Source organism: Mustelus asterias, chromosome 10 (assembly GCF_964213995.1).
Source record: "Mustelus asterias chromosome 10, sMusAst1.hap1.1, whole genome shotgun sequence".
Taxonomy (NCBI): domain Eukaryota; kingdom Metazoa; phylum Chordata; class Chondrichthyes; order Carcharhiniformes; family Triakidae; genus Mustelus; species Mustelus asterias.
Window position 1 is genome coordinate 73,582,048 of NC_135810.1, and position 23,867 is coordinate 73,605,914.

The 23,867-nt window shown below is 41.4% G+C and overlaps 1 protein-coding gene across 2 annotated transcripts; it reads left to right on the top strand.

Annotated features, from left to right (window-relative positions):
• Positions 1-1,543: 1,543 nt before the first annotated feature.
• On the top strand, positions 1,544-23,697 carry nms (neuromedin S). 2 transcript variants are annotated; one of them, XM_078222805.1, is made up of 9 exons: positions 1,544-1,692; positions 9,015-9,070; positions 9,206-9,256; positions 11,270-11,329; positions 11,474-11,503; positions 11,594-11,641; positions 12,076-12,150; positions 17,328-17,385; positions 23,121-23,697. In XM_078222805.1, exons 1-8 carry the CDS (start codon positions 1,575-1,577, stop codon positions 17,364-17,366), a joined length of 477 nt encoding a protein of 158 aa, XP_078078931.1. In that variant the 5' UTR covers positions 1,544-1,574; the 3' UTR covers positions 17,367-17,385; positions 23,121-23,697. The 2 variants fall into 2 exon arrangements, with proteins under 2 accessions (XP_078078931.1, XP_078078932.1); XM_078222806.1 differs by lacking the exon at positions 11,594-11,641 and having other exon boundaries at positions 23,121-23,696.
• Positions 23,698-23,867: the final 170 nt, after the last annotated feature.

The following is a 23,867-nucleotide window of genomic DNA, read 5'->3' on the forward strand; positions in this document are numbered from 1 at the left end:
TAATGGAAAGTAGATCTATGGTGAATGAATTAAACAGGTATTTGGCATCTTTCTTCACTATAGAGGACATTAATAACATCCCAGAAATAGCTGCAAATCAGAAATGGAAAGAGTAGAGAAACTCAGGGAAATTATATTCACTGGGGATGTAATATTGAACAAATTGTTGGGTCTGTAGGCTGACAAATCCTTTGGTCCAAATGGTCTTCACCTTAAGGTCTTGAAAGAGGTTTTGAGTGAGATAGTTGATGCATTGGTTTCAATTTTCCAAAATTCCCTAGATTTGGGGAAGGTTTCATTAGACTAGAAGATAGCAAACATAACTCCCTCATTCAAAAAGGCAGGGAGACAGAAAGCAGGAAACTGCAGGCTAGTTAGCCTAACATGTCATCAGGAAATGTTGGAAGCCATTATTAAAGGTGTTACACAGGATACTTGGAAAAATTCAAAACAATCACGCAGAGTCAACAGAGTGGTGTGAGATTGCACAGCTCTGAGGTACAGAGGGATCGAAGGGAAAGATTTTCCGGCAGCGCTCACTCCAAAACCGGAAAATCCCACCCGAGGTCAAGGGACCTTTCCATGGTCCGCTCCTCGCCCACTCCAATTATCGTGGTGAGTGGGATGGTAAAATTCGCCCCCAAGTATCTTAGTGCATGAATCACAAAAGGCTGATATACAGGTACAGCAAGTAATTAGGAAAGCTAATAGAATGTTGTACAGGGCATTGGTGAGGCTACTTCTGAAGTTTAATGTACAGTATTGGTCTCCTTATTTAAGGAAAGATGTAAATGTATTAGAAGCAGTTCAGAGCAGGTTTACCAGGTTAATTCCTGGAATGTGTGGGGTCTTATGAGGAAAGGTAGGGTTGTATCCAATACAGTTCAAAAGAGTAAGAGGCAATTTGATCCTTTAAGATCCTGAGGAATCTTGACATGGTGGATGTGGAGAGGATGTTCCCTCTTGTCAAACAATCTAGAAGTAGGAGTCACTTTTTAAAAATGAGTTGCTCATTTAAGACAGACTATTGTTTCCTTTCAGAGTTGTGAGTCTCTGTAACTCAGAAGAGAGTGGAAGCAGACTCCTGATCATTTTTAAGGCAGAGCTAGATAGATTCTTGATTAACAAGGGGGTGAATGATTATCAATTGGTGGGAATGTGGAGTTTAGGTTCCAAGCAGATTGAATGGGAGCAGGCTCGAAGGGCCGAGTGGCCTAGTTGGTAAGACTGCGAAACAAGAGGAAATATTGTAAGAGACATTTATGTACAGCATTTCTGTGACTCAAATCTGTAATCTTGTGTGACATTTGATTGAACTCCCTTCTGTGTCGTAAAGAAGTAGTTTTTGCCTACCTTATTAACTTTTTAAATAATGGTTGGGGCGTGCTGATGGATCAGCGGGCATATTGCCTTATAAATAAGAAAGCCGTGTCACTTTTTACTCGGCTGTTGGGATACCCGCTGAGCGCTGATTGGACACCTTCGCACACAGGAACCGAAGAAGCTATAAATGGACGATTTCTCACATCTGCTCGGTGAGTTTCCAGAAGCGTTACATCGCTGTGTGTAATATCATGCTGAACTGTCGCTCTGCGAAAACAACCCTGCGAGCATCAGGCAAAATCGCCACCATGCGGAGCCACTCTCAGATGCATCTTTTCCTGGTTTTGTGCTGTCTGCCTTTAGGTTCAGGTGCGTAAGTTTTAAAAAATAAGTTTAGAAAAGTGCACGAAAAATGTAGATTAGCCCGTTTTTAATGATCTGAAAAGGCAGATGTTTGACAAAAGGTTAAACTTGGAACGGAAAACGCCGTATGTTGGCTGTAAATCAATTCAATCTGGATAACCTGTTACATTTTACACGAGTGACTATGTGTAACTTTGCCATTTTAGACTTGCTTCGTTGTTTAGTGGAAACATGCCATTAATATCATTACAACTGTATTTATTTTTGAATGGTTTAAATCAATGATAGTTATGAAATAATGATAGATTTGGGGGTTTGGGTCCAGCTATTCTGTGGTTGAAATTAGATTTGATTTAAGGTTTAAATATACTGTATCTTCACAGTACCAGGGGCAGGAGAGATGGGCTGAATAGCCTCTTTCGGAACTTTAGCTGTTAATGATCCTCTGTTTCTAATCAGGCGTTCAACGTTCAAAACACGATCGGATAATTCCGTTTGTTGTAGGATTCTGATTTGCAAAATTGGCTTAATTTGTAGATTCGTTGTGAATCGATTATCATGGACATTATCGCTCAGATAGAAATGATTGCAACAGTGTTTTTAATATTAGTAAGGGTGGAGGCTTTGTCACCATCAGAACTACACTGGAGTTCAAACAAATTGCATCTTACTGTCAGGATATGTGATGTCAGTAACTGATCTGATCTCTCAAACCTCCAATGTGGCGAATATTCTAAACCAGAGCAACACAATAAATAATTTAATTTAAATAATTTTAATTTTAATAAATTCTTACTATTTTAGCTGGTTGGACCCGAAGACAGATATCAAAAAATGTTAAATATATTTTTATAAACTCTTCCAATTTCATAACTGTTAGGTGATAAACATCAGAGTATCGATAATAATCCGTACACAATATCGCTCTCTCCAGCGTTGCCAATATTTGTTCTTGAGGGGCAAATACCAACTTTGGCTAAAAGTGAGGGTCTTTCAATTGTACTAACGGGTAAGATATTTTACACATTCATCTGCAGGAACTCACCAAGACTCCTTAAACAGCACCTTCCAATCCCACAACTAGTATCATCTAGAAGGAAAAAGGCAGCATATACCTGGGTTCCCCTTCAAGTCACTCACCATTTTGAGTTGGAAATATATCACTGTTCCTTCACTGTCACTGGCTCAAAATCCTGGAACTCCTTCCCTAACAGCACTGTGGATGTACTTACATTACATGGACTCCAGCCATTCAAGAAGGCATCTCACTGCCACCACCTTCTCGAGAGCAACTAGAGATGGGCAATAAATGCTGGCCTAGCCAGCAACACCCATATCCCATAAATGATTTTTTTTAAATTTTGCTCTTCTAGCAAAAGACCAAAATATGAATTGACACCACTGAAACATATTTCAGACCAAGGTATTAACATTCTTACACATTCTGCCGCAACATAACTTCAAAATCTTTCTTCCATATGATACCATAAACTGAGACATCATTTGTTCTCTGCAGTGGATACAAACAAACCCATGGCACTATATCCAGAACGAACAGGTAAGTTATTCCCAGTGTCTTGGCCAATATTCATCCCTCAATCAAGTAACAAAAACAGCTGATCTGGCTATTATCACATTGCTGTTGTAGAAGCTTAACGTATGCAAATTGGCTGCGATGTTTTTTTACACAACAACATTGACTTTGAAAGCACTTAATTCACTGTAAAGAAGTTTGGGATGTCTGCTGGTCATGAAATTAGACAAATACAAGTTCTTTTTTTCTTCTCAGTCTAATTCAGACTCCCATTTTCCATAATGGCTTCATTGTCCTATCATTCACACAAACACTAGTCAGGCTTCATTAACATTATTTTACATTTGGCCACCAGTAATGGGGTAAGTTGTACATAAATGGAGCAATATTTGCCAAAGATGTATCTAAATGAATAAGATACAAACAAGGAAATTACAAGTGGTTTGATGTAGCAAAAACACTGCCCCTTGGAAAAATAATTGTGCCCTCCAATTGCCAGATGTGTTATTCAGTGATTTGCACCATAACTGCAGTTTTTGAAATGGGTCTTTTTTATTGAGTCAAAGTGAGTGAACTTAAAGTGACACTACTTGATATAGATAGTCATTCATATTCCTCAATTATTTTAATTAATTAAGATGTAGGTTTGAGTATAATGCAGTCCTCACCATTTTACACCCTTACCTGCTCTTACACTAATATTCTCAAATGAGAAAGACATACTCCTGCTGATGGGACCATTAACAGTAATCATGGAATCAAAATGTCAATTTATCTTTTTCCCCAGGATTCGTAGTCTTTCTATCAGTTACACTGGACAAACAGGAAAACTCCTGTGGAAAATCACCGTTAGGTTTTATAGGAAGTCATGGTTACTGAAGTTAATTTAGCTTTTTATTTCCTCAGGCAATATAGCACATTTAACGTCAACTTTGGCCAATTGCTGGTCAACTTTAGCTGCACTCACATCTCTTGAGTCAGAAGGTTGTGAATTCAGGAGTTATTCAAAATTTGTGCAGCTAATCCAGCCTGTCAATTTAGTGAAGTACTGAGTGGGTGCTGCCTTACTGGAGATGTAAGCACCTAATTGTATTGACCCAGGCACTATAATTGATCCTTATTGATTCATGCTGCTTTATCATTTTAAGCACACACTTTCCATTAACAGCACCCCTTTTAAAGGGTATGTTGGGAATGGATGTCAAATATTGTGTATCTATCACATCACTTAAAGGCAGCCAACACCTCTTAAAGGCGAGGTGCATCCTTACTACACAGAGCAGAAAAGCACTTATGGAATTAGGTAGTACCTGAAGCACCAAAGCAATTACGGGTGGCACGGTAGCACAGTGGTTAGCACTGCTGCTTCACAGCTCCAGGGACCTGGGTTCAATTCCCGGCTTGGGTCACTGGCTGTGTGGAGTTTGCACATTCTCCTCGTGTCTGCGTGGGTTTCCTCCGGGTGCTCCGGTTTCCTCCCACAGTCCAAAGATGTGCGGGTTAGGTTGATTGGCCATGCTAAAAATTGCCCCTTAGTGTCCTGGGATGCGTAGATTAGAGGGATTAGTGGGTAAAATATGTAGGGATATGGGGGTAGGGCCTGGGTGGGATTGTGGTCGGTGCAGACTCGATGGGCCGAATGGCCTCTTTCTGTACTGTATGATTTCTATGATTTCTATGATTTCTAAGGTTCAGGAATTGTGTCTTGGAGCCCATGATTTAGGCAATGGACAAGTGACAGGCAAACTTTGCTGATAGGAGGTAAAAAGGTCTCCAGTCATCTGCGGTGATGGGAATACAAAGAGATCACAGAACATGTGAATGTCAGGAACTTAGAACCCAGGACATGCTGCAATGCTAGAGGAAGTTCAATGATCTCACTGCAGTTGTTAAGGTGGTCATAACCCTGCTGGACATTCAAAGAGTGGAATCTATTTCTATTGAAAAAGATTCCAAAGTGGCAATGGGAAACAGACTACACAGGATGGAGACATTCTATGGCAGTTTTACACTAGGGAAGTTTGCTGTTGTGTCCATAACTCAGTGATCTCTTGCCCGCCTTGCTCTGCCTATTGGGTATGGAATGTAGACCTTCCTCCTGATTTACAGATCATTGGTGAGTCATTGGCAGTACTGTCCATGTCCTGGTTTAAGGTTTGAGTTCTAGTTTCATGAGGCGACAGTCTCTTTGTTGAAGTGAAGACTTCACACATTGCACCTAGGTGATGTTAAGGTTTGAGAAGTGTTCCCTGAAGACTCATTGTGAGTATGGCCTCACATGAAATCCTCTAGTCCTCCCTCTTTCCCAGGCTGCACTGGTTCTTTCCTGTCTTCTTCACCACTTCACTTCATTTGCCCAAAAGGCAGATTTACTAGCTAAGTCCGTCATATAAGAACACAGGAATTAGGAGCAGAAATAGGCAAATTCAGCCCTTCAAGCCGGCTCTGCCATTCAATCAAATCATGGCTGATCTCTCCCTGGTCTCAAACCCACCTCCTCACCTCTTCCCCATATCCCCTTATCCCTTTTTTAATTAGAAATATATCTATCTCCTTCTTGAAACCATTCAATGATTCTGACTCCACTGTGCTATGGGGCAGCGAGTTCCATAAATTCACCATCCTCTGCGAGAAATAGTTCCTCCTCCTCTCAGTTTTAAATCTACCGCCTTTCAATCTATACCTGTGATCTCTTGTTCTAGATTGCCCCATAAGATGAAACATTTGGTCTACATTTACTTTGAGTCCCTTTTTAAAATTTTATATATCTCGATCAGATCCCCTCTTATCCTTCCAAACTCCAGTGGGTATAAGCCCAAACTGTTTAATCTCTCTTTATACATCAACGCTTTCATCCTCGGAATCAATCTGGTGAACCTCCTCTGAACTGCCTCCAAAGCCACCACATCCTTCCTCAAATAAGGAGACCAAAACTTCCTAGAATACTCCAGATATGATGTAGCCAACACCCTATACAAGTGCAACAACACTTCTCTACTTTTATACTCCAGTCCCTTTGCAATAAATGCCAACATCCCATTTGCCTTTTTTATTACATGCTGCACCTGCATACTGACTTTGTGATTCATGAACATAGACACCCAGTTCCCTCTGTCTTGAGGCATTTTGAATCTGCTTTCTATTTAAGTAATAATTTGCCTTTCTATTTTTTCTGCCAAAATGGACAGCCTCACACTTAACCACATTAAATTCCATCTGCCAAATTTTGGCCCATTCTCCTGGCTTATCTATATCCATCAGTAAAATCTATATCCTCTTCACTGCCTGCTTTCCCACTGCAATAATGCTAATTTAAGATAGACAAATCAGCCCAGTACCAGCACAAAGTTGCTAACAGAATTCAGTCATTAAATACAGGAACACAGGCAAAAAAGAGCCAAGAAGTTGATCAGTAGCCAAGGAGAATAAACCAGCAACTTACTTGTATGGAGCAGATGGGCAGTTTAAATAGCTTTCCTCCAGTGCCGTTGCAGCCTATCAGCATTGTGCTTTGCCTGGTGAGATTTTTAAGTGATAAGTTAGGTGATGTGAAGATCAACTCCTCAAAAACGAAAAGTGCAGGATCCACATGTATTCTTTGATGGGATGTGAATTTTGCTGGTAAGGCCAGCATTTGTCGCCCATCCCTAATTGCCCTTAAATTGAACGGCTTGGTAGGCCATTGCAGCGGCCAGTTAAGAATCAAGCACATTGTTGTGGGTTCGAAGTCATGTGTAAGCCAGTCCAGGTAAGGACAGCAGATTTCCTTCCCTAAAGGACATTAGTGAACCAGATGGGTTTTTAATCAGTAATCACCATTACTGAAACTAGTTTTTCAATTCCAGATAATGAATTTAATTTAAATTCCATCAGCTGCCATGGTAGGATTTGAACCCTTGTTCCTAGAACCTTAGACTAAACCTCTGAATTATTAGTCCTGTGGCTTGAACACTATAACCCCTTTTGGTCATCCTTTTAAATGCACTGGATACCTAGAGTATTCTGATCCTATATGGCAGGCTTTTGAAGTGGAATGAATGTGCAGCTTCCAGTTTTATTGGACCTTTCTTCCTCCACCATTACCAGAAGCATGAATTAAACAACTATTATCTCATTGCTCCTTGAAGAACTTTGTTATGTATAGTCTGGCTGCAAACTTTGAATTGCTTTGGGACATCCTGATAATACAAAAGCTGCTATCTAAGTTTTTTCTTTCTATAACAGCAGACAAAATTTGGTGACTGGTGGTGGACTTCCAACTCTGTATCTTCTCACCCTCTACCGGGCAAGTGTTGGAGCTCCTAAAAAGGAAAACAATAGAGGAAGGCAGAGAGAGGAAAGCAGGAGGGTAGATACTAGGTGGAGGTTCACAATGACATTCTCTTCTTTCTCATTCTGCATTATCTATCTACAAGCAGTAGCATGAAATCTTTATGTCACTTCTACTGAAAGTGCCATCTGAACTCTGTCCTTTAGCGTGGCATTCTATTGTTTTTCTTCCTCTGAATGTCCCCTTGTGGAAGAAGTAGTGGGGGAAGATGCACCAGATTCTTCTAGCATTGGCCCTGACAGTACTCCACCACACAAACACAACAAATCATTGACCAAAAGAGAAAATGCTGGAAAATCTCAACAGGTCTGGCAGCCTCTGTAAGGAGAGAAAAGAGCTGACGTTTCAAGTCCAGATGACCATTCGTCAAATCATTGTCTCCCTTCCAAATTGCAATCTAGAGACAGTCATCCTGTTAAGAACACGGCTGATGTCAAATACCAAGGTATTCCAAATCCCAGGAGGGAAGCTTGAAACACTTGCTCTCAACTGTATTTTGCAATTTGGTATAATGTGAGAAAAATTAAGAAAATCAGAGAAGGATGTCTCGGACAACTTTGTGATGATGTTAAATGAAATAAAGGTTTCTTAAACAATAGCATTCACAACAAGAAAATCAACTAGAAATACACTTAACTAACTCAATGGCTCTACACTGGGTGGAATTTTCTGTCCTTTCCACCTGGTGGAATCTTCCAATCCCACCAATGGCTACCTCCAACCCCAGCAGGTTCCCCAGCAGCAAAGGGTGCAGACTAGGCAATAACATGTATACAGTGGCTGGACTGGAGGATCCTGCTGCTGGCCAGTGGCGGACCAAGGTGTGAGAATGCAAACTGCTGCACAGTGCATGAGTGATCAGGTGGTACTGGAACATGAGGCATATGATATAGCTGGCCAGAGTGTCAGGATACATTCCTGCGGAAGAGTTTGGGCATCGCAGGTCTCACCAGAGTCTGTTCGTAAAAGAAAGATGCTTGCAAAGGATGCAGCATAAGTTCAGGAATTGACCAAAACCAATTGAGAAACAAATTTTGTGAATGCCTGCTAGACTTCTTGAACTCATTTCTGCTTTTTATGTAGTGCCTAGCAATGCTGGACACCCATTTGACTCTCAGCGTAAATTTGATAGTAACAATGGAACATATCCTAATTCATTACCATTTAATTGAAATGTGTCTTCCCATTTAGGGTAGATGCTAAAGTAGATGGGAATCCAATATAACACGTCGTCACATTTCCTGGCCCCATCCACCTGAATACTGCTGAAAAATCGTAGGGAAATTCAGATAGAAACTGCCTGTTGTATATGAACTAAATTTTATCTCTAATATTTTTCTTTACTCACTTGGTTACGTACTACTTTCCCATTCACTTGTCATGGTCCTATCTGTGAATGCTATATTTTTAATGCGTGTTCTTCACCCATTTTCATCTGTCACACTTATTTGTCCCCGTTGGCAGGTTCTCCACATCACTTCCAAGACTATTTTGAAGAATGGGACAATAACAGTGCAGAGGTAAAATTAATGACTTAAATAAATGTTTGCTGGATATTAAGGTTGATATTGCCTAACTTTAGCAATAAATTACATTCTCTCGGGATGAGCAATAATAATTTAAATGTACTTGTGATCTTGTTTTCTCCACCATAGAATTTGGCTTTGTGTTTCACTCACTGGAGAGCACTGCAGATGCAGCCTCAGGTAAAAGAAGAGCTTTTATTTGTTTCTCTGGAGAGATAGATGAGAAAGCAATGTATTTTAACTGTAACCTGCCTGATGAATTATTTATTGGAGATATTTTAATTGCAATAAAATAAGTGTTTTGTTTCTTATTGTTAATACATGGCTGGCAACTACAAATCCTGTTTCCCTTTTGACAAAAACATGGTCAAACATTCTTCTGACATTCACTGCCTGTGATCACTCTTCATGAATGAGGATTTGGATGTAATATTGAATTGCTGCTGAGTCTCAACTTCCCTGTAAAACTCCACCGATCTTTGACGTACAATGAGAAGGCATTGTACTTTGCAAGTAGTGTATCTGTGACTTGCCTAATGCAACAAAGGTTCCCTGACCAGCAGATATTAGCCATGTCCTCTGTGGTGTCCTGAAAGCTTCTGGAAGCAAAAATATTTTAATAGTAATTTTCAGAATGACGAAGATAGTGGTGTCAGCTGTGCAATGAGATACAGGAGAACATTGATTTCCCTCACTATCTCCGAAGTAAATCTCATGCATCAAGTGATACTGTTTCTCTGAAAGAATCAAAAACTGGCAGGAGGGACACAGAGCTTCAGCCCAAAGGATGCAATATCTCAAGCACAGGGTCTACAGGCGGGGGATCAGCTTTCCCAACTTATCAGAGCAGCAGTGCCTCAGCAGCCTCAGGATTTCGCAGCATTTCACTGCTACTATCTAGAACAAGAGCCATCATTTTACCAGAATGGGATAAGTTGCAACACCAAGACTATGTCTGACTTCCTGAAGCCTGGAGAAACAATGTAGGATGCAGTCATTCTGTCCCCCTGTCAGGATCCCTTTAGGTACAAGTCCTTCCAATGACAGTTGCTACCATCATCATGCTGGCCCACTGTGACTGGTTGGGGAACACAAAGAAGCAGGAGTCTAATGCCTTGACTGAATTAAATAGCTCTGGCAAAGCCCACTTCTCTGAGAAATGTGCTCCCGGCCCACTGCCACCACCAGCCTCTGTTCCTCCCCCACCCACCTGCTCCTCTTCACTGCCGCTGCAATTCTAACTGTTTCATTAAAATTTTGCCCGAAGTCTTTCTCTCTTGACTGGAAGATAGGTAAAGTTTGTTTAGCAGTACAATTGCATCCCAGTTTCTAATGAGCAGAAGGAACTCCTCAGAATTAGCATTATTTTAAAAATGTCACGAAGAGGTAGCTAGTGTGATAAATTTAAAACATCATACTGGATCAGGGGCCAGTACTTGTCTGAGAATAAATATAAGGTATATTTGAGTAAATAAAACTTTTCTCTAAATCTGATACTGTCCCTGGACCCCCAAAATGCAAATATTCCATTTTCCACCAATAACATCCTTTGCATTGAGTATGAACAAAAATAAGATAAGTTTGTTTCATTTCCCTTAGCTGGAAGAAAGAGCACTTTGGATTAGCAGGAAATTTCATCTTGAGATGAAGGAAGAGAAAAGGATATTCCAGGTGATCTGTTCCACCTGATATTCAATGCCCATTTATATTCTCCAACATTGAATGGCAGTGATACATGAATTGGATAATTACAATGTCTAAATAGCCAACCTTTTAGGTACAAGGAAATGAGCAAAACTAATACTATATTGGAACAAATGACCTACCATAATCTGAGGTGGCACAGTGGTTAGCACTGCTGCCTCACAGTGCCTAGCACTGCTGCCTCACAGTGCCAGGGATCTAGATTCAATTCCTGGCTTGGGTCACTGTCTGTGCAGAGTCTGTGCATTCTCCCCGTATCTGCGTGGGTTTCCTCCAGCTGCCTCGGTTTCCTTCCACAGTCCAAAAGATGTGCTGGTTAGGTGAATTGGTCATGCTAAATTCTCCCTCAGTGTACCCGAACAGGCACTGGAATGTGGCGACTCGGGGATTTTCACAGTAACTTCATTGTAGTGTTAATATAAGCCTACTTACATAAACTTTAATGTTGTGTTCATGCTAAGTAATATATATGAAATGTTTACATTTCAGTTCACTAAATTTGTTATGGAATTTTGCAATGCCATCCTACAAAATATGCCAAGAACTGAGGCAAGTATTTGACATTAATCCACTGAAGTTATTTCACACATGCTTTTCAAATTTGGATAATTACCATTTTTAAATTTTCAAAATCAACGATTTATTACTGTAACTAATTAATTACCGAATGTTGTATCATTACACCCATTCTAGGGTGATGATAGTGTGGGCCTGTCTAAAAGAGTGAGTATATTTTATGATTTTAACTGAAGATTAAAATGATGAAATTAGTCTCATTGTACATTAGTGAAGTCCTGTTTTTCTCTGATACAGTTTTTATTTCATTACTCCAAAACGCAAAAACCGCATCTGAAAAATACAGTAAGTATTTTGAGTTAACAGGAAACTATCCCAACACACTAAAATGTTTTGTTAGTGCTCAGATATCTGTGTTGTCATATTGCCGTAACGTTCATCTAGAAGGAATTAAATGATTTCGCTTCCCAGTGCTACTTTAATTACCAATAGTAAATAAATACTTTCTGAATCCATAACAAAAGAACAAGTTAGTTCATAAAAGTTCAAACTCAAACATTTTGCCCTTTAATTTAAAGTTAAAAATGTTTAACTGCTAAGACTGAAGATGAAACTTTAAAATAATCATGCTGTTTTGATGCCAATAAGCCTTAGTGAATCTGTCAATGGGATAAATCTGCTCAGCGGTTTGTCTGCAAAAAATATACCAGGGCTATATTGTTTGAAAAGTTAACAATCTCTTATTGTTGATTGGTGTTTATCATGTCTTTTTGTTGTAGTTGTCCGCTGTGCACCCATTACTGCATCTTGCTCCAAAGCTCTCTGAAAGAAGAATGGACAGATCTCTCAATTCCGTATGCATTTTTTTTCTTCCATTATCTTTTTAAATTATTTTTATTATGATACATGCCTTGACCAGCTGTACTCAAAACTCAAATTTATATCATGTGGTTTTTATAAAGAACATATAATCTAAAAATGATAAATATTTTAAAAAACTATATGATGTTTCTAATATTACCAAAAAGCTACTTTGTATTGATCATGACCAGAGGTTGAGTCTGATTTGATATGAAAATTAGAGCATAATGCTCAGTGGTGCTAAGTTTTAGAGAGACGGGCAATGGTTTGTGTAGAGCTTTCTTAATATCTGGTTTTGATTTCAAATTATCAAATTGAGAATGCCTCCAAAATCAAATAGGAAATGCAAAAGGAGAATTTTCCTGATGGTGTTTGGATTCTCCCCCACCCACTGAGGTTAGAGACTGGAATTGAACTGGAGGCAGCCTCCAAGTGGCAGATTAGAGAGCTATAAAGTCTCCCCTTCATCACCCCAACATGGATCTGCATGGGGTGTGAAGGCCACAGCCATGGACCCATCCTGTGGAAGGATTTTCCCTTCACACTAGTGGCCTCACAACTGTGGACAAGAAGAATTTTTAACCTTTTACAATGCTGCAAAAAATAACTTCAGTTTGAGATGTCATCGCGCTCACCTCCCTTTCTCAGCAACACCCACCTCTCCTTGTGGAGCTGCTGGCCAGAAACACATTTAGATGAGACTTAGATGAGGAGGCCTCCAGGAAGATCATGAAAAACAACCTGCCATAGCCACTGCAGGGCTCCTGAACGAGGGATGAGGCCAGCATTGAGATTGTGACCCAACAGGAAAAATTCAGCCCTACTTAAGGAATGAATAGCAGCACATTTGGAAAATAATTATCTAATCAAGCAGAGTCAGCATGCCTTCATGAAAGGGAAATCATGTCTGACTAATTTATTAGTGTTTTTTGATGAAGTCTCAACCAGAGGGGATAGAGGAGAACCAGTAGATGTGTTGTATTTGGACTTCCAGAAAGCATTCAACAAGGTACCTCATAAAAAATTGTGTTGGAGGTAGTACATTGGTGTGGATACAGAATTGGCTAATGGGCAGAAAGCACCGAGTGGAGATGAGGGTTTTTTTTAGGTTGGCAACCTGTAACCACAGGGATCAATGCTAGGACCGCAACTGTTTACAATATATATTAATAACTTGGAGAAAGGAAGCAAATGTACTGCAGCCAAATTTGCAGATGACACAAAAATAGGTGAAAAGGAAAGTGGCGAGAGAGATACAAACAGTTTATAAAAAGATATTGATAGGCTAAGGAAGTGGGCAAAAAGTTGACAAATGGAGTATAATGTGGGAAAATGTGAGGTTGTTCATTTTGGAAAGGAGAACAAAAGAACAGAGTATTATTTAAATGGAGAAAAACTGCAGAAAGCTGCAACACAAAGGGATTTGGGGGTGCTGTGCATGAAACACAGAAAGCTAGCACACAGGTGCAGCAGGTAATGAGGAAGGCTAATGGAATGTTGGCCCTTATTTCATGGGGATTGGAGGATAAGGGTAGGGAAGTCTTGCTGCAACTGTATGAGATACTGTTGAGATCACATCTGGTCCCCTTATTTAAGGAAAGATATTTCATTGCAGGCAGTTCAGAGAAGGTTCACTAGGATGATCCCTGAACTGGAGGGATTGTCTTATGAGGAACGGTTAAACAGGTTGGATTCTACTCATTGGAATTTAGAATAATGAGAGGTGATCTCATTGAAACATATCGGATTCTTAAGGGGCTCAACAGGGTAAATGCTGAGAGGATGTTTCCCCTCATGGGAGAGTCTAGGAACAGAAGGTATAGTCTCAGAATAAAAGGGATGCCAATTTGTGAGTGTGATGCGCTATCAATAAGGCGAAAGACTACCGGTGTGCCAATACAAGTGTAGGCTTTTATTCACAACAGAATCAGGAGCAGGTCCCAACAAATAACCGACCTGGACTGAACAAGGGGGGAGGAGACAGCCACCTTTATACTAGGTGCCGAGGGGAGGAACCAAACTGGAAGGGGATGTGTCCAGGTATGACAAGCACACACAACGGTGGTCCATATAGGACAAAGGCACAACTGTGGTCCACCACAGAGTGGTCCTGTCAAGGTCCTATACAATTGCCATAATACAAGTTTACACTTGTACTCCAATTCCTTTGTAAAAGATGCTCATTCTTCTGTCCCCTTACTAAATGTGTCTCCTGAAATGTTACAGTCTTGCTGTCCACACCTGTGCCATCCTGTTGACTTTGCTGACATCTCTCCTAAAGAGAAAATTATCTCCACTATATCTATCAGACCGTTTGCTCTTGGAATTCTAATGAGAGTTTTGAAGTGTCCTTCCTATCACCTTCAAAATATTTGCCATCAAATGTGTGCCTGCCACAATGATTGGATCCTCCCCTCCCATAGCAAGTTCCCAAGCAAATGCCCTGAACACTGGCACCGGACAGGCAACACAGCCGTCTAGTCTGACTGCTCTTTGCTGCAGAGAACAGTGTCAATCCTTATGACTGTACTATCCCCTGCTACCCCTACATTCCTTTTTGCTTCCCCCACTTGAATAACTTCCTGTACCATGGTGTCATGGCCAGTTCGCTCATCCACCCTGCGGTCCCTACTCAACCAAACAAGCTGAAAAACCCTCAAACCCATTGGACAATTGTAAATGCTGAGCCCCTTGTGCTTCTACCCTCTGAGTCCCCTGACCTGCCTCACTCGCAGTCACACTCTCCCGTCCTGACCCCTGACCAAATCAGAAAACCCTGTCTAAGAGGTGTGACTGCCTCCTGGTATAAAGAATCCAGGTAAGTTTCTCCCTCCCTGATGCATCACAGGATCTGTGGTTCAGCCTCCAGCTCGTAACTCTGAGCTAAAGCTACTCAAGCTTCAAACACTTACTACAGACATGTTTGACCTGGATCAAACTAACAGCCAGGAACTTCCATGTGCTGATGCTGTGACACAGTACCTATCCTGCCATCCTTAATGTGTTCTAATTAACTATTTAATTATTTTATTCAATTATATATTTTAATTTTATGTTTATATATTTTGTTAACTTTACCACTAGTTGCTATATAATTTGGACCTTAGGATAGAATCACTTACCAGATATTCACCAAATAACTAGCTTTGTCTTCTATATCAGATTAAGGTTGCTTCCTGAAGACTGAGAAAGTCAGAAAGCGAAAAAAGCATCTTTTTGACTTCCTCCCCTAACTCCCTTAATTACCCAACTCCTAGCACACTATTTTAAATCACACTCAAGTGCTAAACTGCATTAAATTGGTTGGCTTTATATGCTGCTAAGACAAAAGCTAGCTGAGTCAGTCACACAGGGACCAGTTTGAGCTGCCCATAATTAGCTATGGCCAACAGCCCTCCCAGTGCAGGCCTTGTTAAAACCTGCTTAAGGCTGTGAATTTTAGAATTTAAACTCTTGATTCAGTTTAATGCAAAACAAAATTTGATTTTTACAAAAGATTTAAGAAGTTAAGACTCCTTGGGCACTATCCACCAGAACCCAGTCCTCAGTCAATCTGAGTTTATATGGCTAGCTCAGTTCAATTTCCAGTCAATAGTAACCTCCAGGATGTTGTTAGTGGAGGATTCGGGGATGGCAATGCCTTTGGATATCAAGGGGTGATGATTAGATTCACTCTTGTTTGAGATGGTCATTGCCTGGCACATACATGGTGCAAATATTGCTTGTCACTTGTCAGCCCAAGCATGGATATTGTCCAGGTCTTGCTGTTTTTGGACATGGACTGCTTCAGTATCTGAGAAATCACAAATAGTGCTGAACATTGTGCAAACATCCCCACTTCTGTCCTGGAAGGAAGATCTTTGATAAAGCAGCTGAAGATGGTTGTGCCTAGGACAATACCCTGAGGAATTCCTGCAGTGACACCCTGGAATTGAGATGATTGATCTCCAACAACCACAACCATCTTCCTTCATGCCAGGTATGACTCCAACTAGCAGAGGGTTTTTCCCCTGATTCCCATTGACTCCAGTTTTGCTAGACTATTTGATGTCACACTTGGTCAAATGCAACTCGATGTCAGGGGCAGTCACCCTCACCTCACCTCTGATCTTCAGCTCTTTTGTCCCTGTTTGAACCAAGGCTGTAATGAGGTCAGGAACTGAGTGATCCTGGCAGAACCCAAATTGAACATCAGTGAGCAGGTTATTGCAAAGCAAGTGCCACTTCATAGCACTGTTAATGACATCTTCCATCCTTTTACTGATTACTTTTACTGGGCGGCACGGTAGCACAGTGGTTAGCACTGCTGCTTCACAGCTCCAGGGACCTGGATTCGATTCCCGGCTTGGGTCACTGTCTGTGTGGAGTTTGCACATTCTCCTCATGTCTGCATGGGTTTCCTCCGGGAGCTCCGGTTTCCTCCCACATCCAAAGATGTGCGGGTTAGGTTGATTGGCTATGCTAAAATTGCCCCTTAGTGTCCTGAGATGCGTAGGTTTGAGGGATTAGCGGGTAAATATGTAGGGATACGGGGGTAGGGCCTGGGTGGGATTGTGGTTGATGCAGACTCGATGGGCCAAATGGCCTCTTTCTGCACTGTAGGGTTTCTATGATTCTATGACCGGGAGTAGAGTGATGGGGCGGTAATGGGTCGGGTTGGATTTGTCCTGCTTTTTGTGTACAAGACATACCTGGGCAATTTTCCACATTGCCGGGTAGATGCCAGTGTTGTAGCTGTCCTGGAACAGCTTAGATACGGGCACAAGAAGTTTTGGAACACAAGTCTTCAGCACTATTGCCGGAATATCATCAGGACCCAGGTTAGAACAGCGAGTGATTTTTAAAAAGTCTTCCATTTCAGAAATAACAATCTGTACAAACAGAATTCAGCAAAAAGGTAGGTCTAATATTTTCCTAAATAGTATGTCATAATGTTTTTTTCTGCATTATACTAAGAGATTTCCTACATATAACATGATTTTATGTTGCAGGGAGCTCCGGGAAGGTCATTTTTTCTGTTTACAATATATATAATTGTCATATTGTTCTATTTGATGCAATTATAGGATAGTGACATTACAGCTTGCTTATGTCTTTTTCAAGTGAGTTTTTATGTTTTTGTAATGTTGTTACATATTTTGATCATTATATTTTATATGGTTAATTCCAGCCTCGTAATGGAAGAACTTTCGATGTGTTTTCGCAATAAACAAAACATCATCTGAAACGTATGTATATTTACACAAACATCTTTTCTGGTAGAGTAGAAGCAGAAAGTCAATTTATTGCACTCCAATACTTTAATTTTATAACAAATAAAGGTGTATTTATTGGAGACTGAATGGTGAAGTGTTTTAACATGCTATCCATTCAGTTCAGGGAACTGGGTTTGAATCCAAAGCAGGCTGATGGGGTGAAAGCATTATTTCTAAGTTACCTTTGGGATGATAAACTATATGAACTGAGTATGAGCTGCCACAACTCACAGGGGTTCACAACACTATGTTACAAACCACATTGACGTTAAATGCAAGGGTATCCCAAAACCCAGAAGGGTAACTTGGAACATCGGTCCATAGTGGTGTACATGTTTTGTTGGTATTATGTGAGGAATGAAATACAGTCCAGTGAAGAAACAGTCCAGTTGCTGTGTGAACAATTAATAAAGAATATTTATTAACTTAAAAGAAAAACAAAAACACACACAAGGGCTGGAGTGTTACCACTCCGCTTGCCATGGGAATCGGATCGAGCAAGGGGCAGACAATGGAAAAACCTGTTGACCACGGGCGGGATTTTACAGCTTCAGGACGAGTGAGGCCATAAAATCCTGCCCAAGGTCTATTAACCTCTTAAGACACTTAAAGATACTGATGGCTATGCAGACACAATTTTACATGAAACTATCCCTTGGTCCCCAAAGCTACCTCCTTTTACCTGAACTCTGAGACACCCCTTTTCCCAAACAACATCCAATATTCAGTAACTATATGAGCTAAATCCAGCAAATAATTATCACAACCAGGTTAAGGTGGGCATGTCTGGGAAATAGTCTTCTGGTTCAGTGAAGGCAGAAAATTGTGCCTTCTCTCGGGAGACTATGGGTGGGATTTTCTGGCTGCGAAATGGTGCGCTGAGTTTTCTGTCCCACCCTCTATGATTCCCACGACGCATGTGGCTGGAAAATCCTGGTGTGTAGCTGCAACTTGCTATAGCTCTTATGTTTAGCTGTTTCTCTCCCTTCTCTTCCTGTTTTTCTATAATTAGGGTTCTATAATTATGCCTGTTGAGTCAGCTTTTGGTAGATACATATCAATTTCCTCATCTCTCCGTTTTGATGTTACCACTTCTAGAGACCGCTTCTAGTTACCACTTCTAGAGACTTCTAGTTCACTAGTTACATATCTAAAATATTTATTTCCCACGGATAGACTACAGAACAAAGAAAAGTACAGCACAGGAACCGGCCATTTGGCCTTCCAACCCTGCGCTGATCATGATACCTGCCTAAACTAAAACCGTATGCACTCACGGAGTCCGTATCCTTCCATTCCCATCCTATGTATTTGTATTTGTCTAGTTGCCCCTTAAATGCCCCGATCGTACCTGCTCCCACCACCTACCCAGGCAGCACATTCCAGGCATTCCCCACCCTCTGTGTAAAAAAAAACTTGCCTCGCACATCTCCTCTAAACTTTTCCCCATGCACCTTAAACCTATGTCCCCTAGTACTTGACTTTTCTACCCTAGGATAAAGCATCTGACTATCCACTCCGTCCATGCCACTCAATCTTATAAACCTCCTTCAGGTCACCCCTCAACCTCCATCGTTCCAGTAAGAACAAATCAAGTTCATCCAACCTCTCCTCATAGCTAATACCCTCCAGACCAGGCAACATCCTGCTAAACCTCTTCTGTATCCTCTCCAAAGCATCCACATCCTTCTGGTAGTGTAGTGACCAGAATTGTACACAATATTCCAAATGAGGCCTAACTAAGGTTCTGTACAGCTCCAGCATGACCTGCCAATTTTTATATTCAATGCCCCGACCGATGAAGGCAAGCATGCCATATGCTTTCTTGACTATCTTATCCACCTGCATTGCCACTTTCAGTGATCGGACTAATTCACATTATTTCTCCAGCCATCTGCCTCAAATCAACTCCCTGTTTTGACTTTGTTTTTTAATCTTAATTTTCCCCAATTCTTAACAACAGCAACAGTTTGTAAATTGTCACTAAATTTCAGATGACCCAGGAAGAACATATGGGGCTGAGCCGCAATGTCGATGCCATTTCCAGGTCCCAACCCACTCCAAAGGGAGGCAGTCACGAGATGCAGTTTTTCCAAAGTTTGATTACAATTCACTGGAGAGAGCTTGGGAGGGAGACGAGAGATAGAAATTTAAAGAGCTGACGACAGCCATTGTGGCGGCCATGTTGAAATGATGGTGGAGATGGTGAGAGATAAGTAAGGTACCTTGTTTCTGGAGAGTGAAAGGAGAAGGCTACCCAGCCAGAACAAGCATTTCAGGCTGAGGTGACTGACCAATTAGCAAGATAAAAGGAGCTGGCAGCACTGATAAATGCCGCAATCTCCTCCTGATTACCACATACCATCCCTGCTCAGCTGATGAATCCATACTCCTCCACATTGAAAACCATCCAGGACAAAGCACTGAGAGTGGGAAGGGCACATAATGTACTCTTGGTGGGGGACTTCAAAGTCCATCACCAAGAGTGGCTCAGCAGCACTATGACAGACTGAGCTGGCTGGGTCCTAAAGTGGAGATGCCGGCGTTGGACTGGGGTAAACACGGTAAGAAGTTTAACAACACCAGGTTAAAGTCCAACAGGTTTATTTGGTAGCAAAAGCCACACAAGCTTTCGAAGCTCTAAGCCCCTTCTTCAGGTGAGTGGGAATTCTGTTCACAAACAGAGTTTATAAAGACACAGACTCAATTTACATGAATAATGGTTGGAATGCGAATACTTACAACTAATCAAGTCTTTAAGAAACAAAACAATGGGAGTGGAGAGAGCATCAAGACAGGCTAAAAAGATGTGTATTGTCTCCAGACAAGACAGCCAGTGAAACTCTGCAGGTCCACGCAACTGTGGGCGTTACAAATAGTGTGACATGAACCCAATATCCCGGTTGAGGCCGTCCGCGTGTGTGCGGAACTTGGCTATCAGTTTCTGCTCAGTTTCTGAGCAGAAACTGATAGCCAAGTTCCGCACACATGCGGACGGCCTCAACCGGGATATTGGGTTCATGTCACACTATTTGTAACGCCCACAGTTGCGTGGACCTGCAGAGTTTCACTGGCTGTCTTGTCTGGAGACAATACACATCTTTTTAGCCTGTCTTGATGCTCTCTCCACTCCCATTGTTTTGTTTCTTAAAGGCTTGATTAGTTGTAAGTATTCGCATTCCAACCATTATTCATGTAAATTGAGTCTGTGTCTTTATAAACTCTGTTTGTGAACAGAATTCCCACTCACCTGAAGAAGGGGCTTAGAGCTTCGAAAGCTTGTGTGGCTTTTGCTACCAAATAAACCTGTTGGACATTAACCTGGTGTTGTTAAACTTCTTACTGGGTCCTAAAGGACATAGCTCCTAGACTCGGACTGCGCCAGGTAGTGAAGGAACCAACAAGAAGGAAAACCACACTTGACCTCATCCTCACCAACCTGCCTACCACAGATGCATCTGTCCAACAATATTCAAGAAGCTGGACACCATCTAGGACAAAGCAACCCGCTTGATTGGTGCCCCTTCCACAAACATTCACTCCCTCTACCACCATCTAAAGATGCACTGCAGGAACTCAGCAAGGTTCCATCGGCAGCACTTTCCAAACCCCCAACTGTCACCACACTCACAGTCACAAGGGGAGCACCGCAGGGAAGTGGCTGAGAGTGATGGCCACTGCATCATTCATTGTACTTGGCGGTTTGCTTGAGTGGTTTTTATTTATACTCATGTGGATTGTTAATTTTTAATTACGTTGGAGATGCTCTGTCTGGTCCCATATGTATGAGCTTTCATTGATAACAAAACTGCAAAGGAGGGAAAAAGCGGTGAGGCAAAGCAATGGTTTTGAACAAAGACACTGAGACTGTTGGGGAGATGTTTACTATAGATTGTCAATAAGAACATAAATATTCAACCTTGTGTGTTTTATGAGTGTGTTCTCAGAATCAGAAGAAAATGAGAACCAGAGGGTGTAATCCTGATAAATGAGCAATGCTCAGGTGAATTGTGCCTGCATTAGATATGCCTTATCATTCATGTCATTCTGAGACTGCCGCGGCTACCTGCATAGCATGGGCGCCACCCTTCTCTGCATCCTCCTCCTTCTCTTCCTCCCCATGAACTGCATTAATCTAGTTCTTCACCCTCTTCAAGGTCCAAATCTTTCTGGAGGGCTGTGTTATGGCGCGTGCAGCAGCCAACCACAGTGCATGAGACCCTTGGAAACATGCACTGCAAAGCACCACCCAGCTGGGCGAAGCACCAGAATCACTTTTTCAGAAGCACAATGGTCTGCATAATGGTGGTTCTTGGTTTTAGAATCATAGAATTCCAACAGTGTAAAAGGAGGCCATTCAGCCCATCGAGTCTGCACTGACAACAATCCTACCCAGGCCCTATCCCCGCCACACCATGTATTTACCCTGCAAATCCTTCTCACATTAAAGGGCAATTTAGCATGGCCAATCCACCTAGCTTGCACATCTTTGGACTGTGGGAGGAAACCGGAGCATCTGGAGGAAACCCATGCAGACAAGGGGAGAATGTGCAAACTCCATACAGACAGCCACCAGAGGCTGGAATTGAACCCAGGGTTCTGGCACTGAGACAGCAGTGTTACCCACTGTGCCATCCTTTATTGCCTCTGTGCCTCATCATTGGAGTTTCAGTAGTGACATGAAGAACTGCAGCATTCTCAACACAGTAAGAAGTTTAACAACACCAGGTTAAAGTCCAACAGGTTTATTTGGTAGCAAAAGCCACTACCAAATAAACCTGTTGGACTTTAACCTGGTGTTGTTAAACTTCTTACTGTGTTTACCCCAGTCCAATGCCGGCATCTCCACATCATTCTCAACTGCCAGAGGATGAAAGTGTCATGTTAATGCTACAATAGTGAGCAGACACATGCAAAACACATTTGTTGCTGCATAGTGGAAGCCTTTCCTGTTGATCAATCTGACTGGTCACTAGGTGCATTAATGGCCACATGGTACTATCAGTGATCTCATGGATCTGTGGGAATCCAGCAATAGACAATTCCCACTGTGCTTTTGTGCATGTTCAGCTGTTTAAAATATGTCATTCGCCCTGCTTACAAATAGGGCACCAGTGACTTGCAAGGTGCAATGTGCCGAAAACCTCCAAGGTTATCCATGTCTGGGATTCTCCGTGCCGCTGCAATGAATGGCGTTTTGGTGAAGAATCTGCCCATAGTGTGCAGCTGTTTGAGAGTCACCATGGTCCACGACTGATCCTTGGAATGAATCAGAGGTGAAGAAGTTCAAGGTCATAGTGGCTTTAACAGCTACTGACATGACACAATGAGCAGTGCTGCCAGGGGTGAGGTCATCCTCAACAAGTGCACACATCTCAAATACCATCCACATGGATAGGCAATATATTTCCATTGGGAATGCACTGGAAAAACCATTGATTTTCAGCCTTGTGTTCTCCTTTCTTTAAAAAAATAATATTTTTAATAAGTAAATGAATTTGGTCATATTTTTTGCGTAAAATCTCAACCACACTGCATATAGCTCCTAAAATGCAGTGGAATCTGATGAAAATGGTTTATTGCTTACATTGCACCACCTTATCTAATCTGAGGATATTCAGACAACATAACATTGATTTGCACTTTTGAATATTGTGCAATATTACAATTATAACAACTATACAATTAAAATTTATTTTTATTTACAGATTGTTTGGAATAACCACTTGGGAATAACAGAACTGTTATAAGCTGAAATCGATCTTCATCCCTTGAAAGTGTCTAATAATCATTAACTGTAAGCAAATTGTAACTTTGGACAATTTGTGGTGAATCGCAAGATTGTTGAAGAAAATTTCAGATGTGCTTTCTACTGTCAATAATAAATATCTCACACAGCATTTGTTATTTCCTATTGAAGTATTGTTCTGCTTTTGGATCTTTGGATTTTCATAGAATAGTTTGCAGGATTAGCAGCACTCCCAGAAAGTGGTGTATCAAATGAGGAAAGCTTCAGTCACTTGACAAGTCTGCCTCTCTCCCAGTGGGGCACAAGGAAAAGTGTTAACACTCTGACATCAATAAAATACTAGCATTGGTGTAAAATGGCCCAAAGTGGGGCCTTGATTAGAATAATTCATTGCTAGCTATGATTGTAACACTACATTCTGCACTCTCTTGTTTTCTTCTCTATGAACAGTATGCTTTGTCTGTATAGTGCACAAGAAACAATACTTTTCACTGTATACTAATATATGTGACAATAATAAATCAAATCAAAATGCCTTCTGTGGTGTGGAGGTTTTCTATCCATTCAGGGAGAGTTCTTCGGAGGCAAAAATGCATTGAAGTGCAGAGCCGAAGTTATTCCCACTATTTTCCTCACACACACACAGCACCCCCGCCGCCCCCGCACCCACCGCACTCGACAGGGCTGGATAAATCCTCCTATGTTC

Bases quoted from the DNA above. Each gene is read 5' to 3' on its own strand.
- nms (XM_078222805.1), top strand. From the start codon at position 1,575: ATGCTGAACTGTCGCTCTGCGAAAACAACCCTGCGAGCATCAGGCAAA. The intron at 1,693-9,014 runs GTGCGTAAGTTT...CCCCGTTGGCAG, and splicing joins CTGTCTGCCTTTAGGTTCAG to GTTCTCCACATCACTTCCAA. The intron at 11,642-12,075 runs GTAAGTATTTTG...TTTTTGTTGTAG, and splicing joins AACCGCATCTGAAAAATACA to TTGTCCGCTGTGCACCCATT.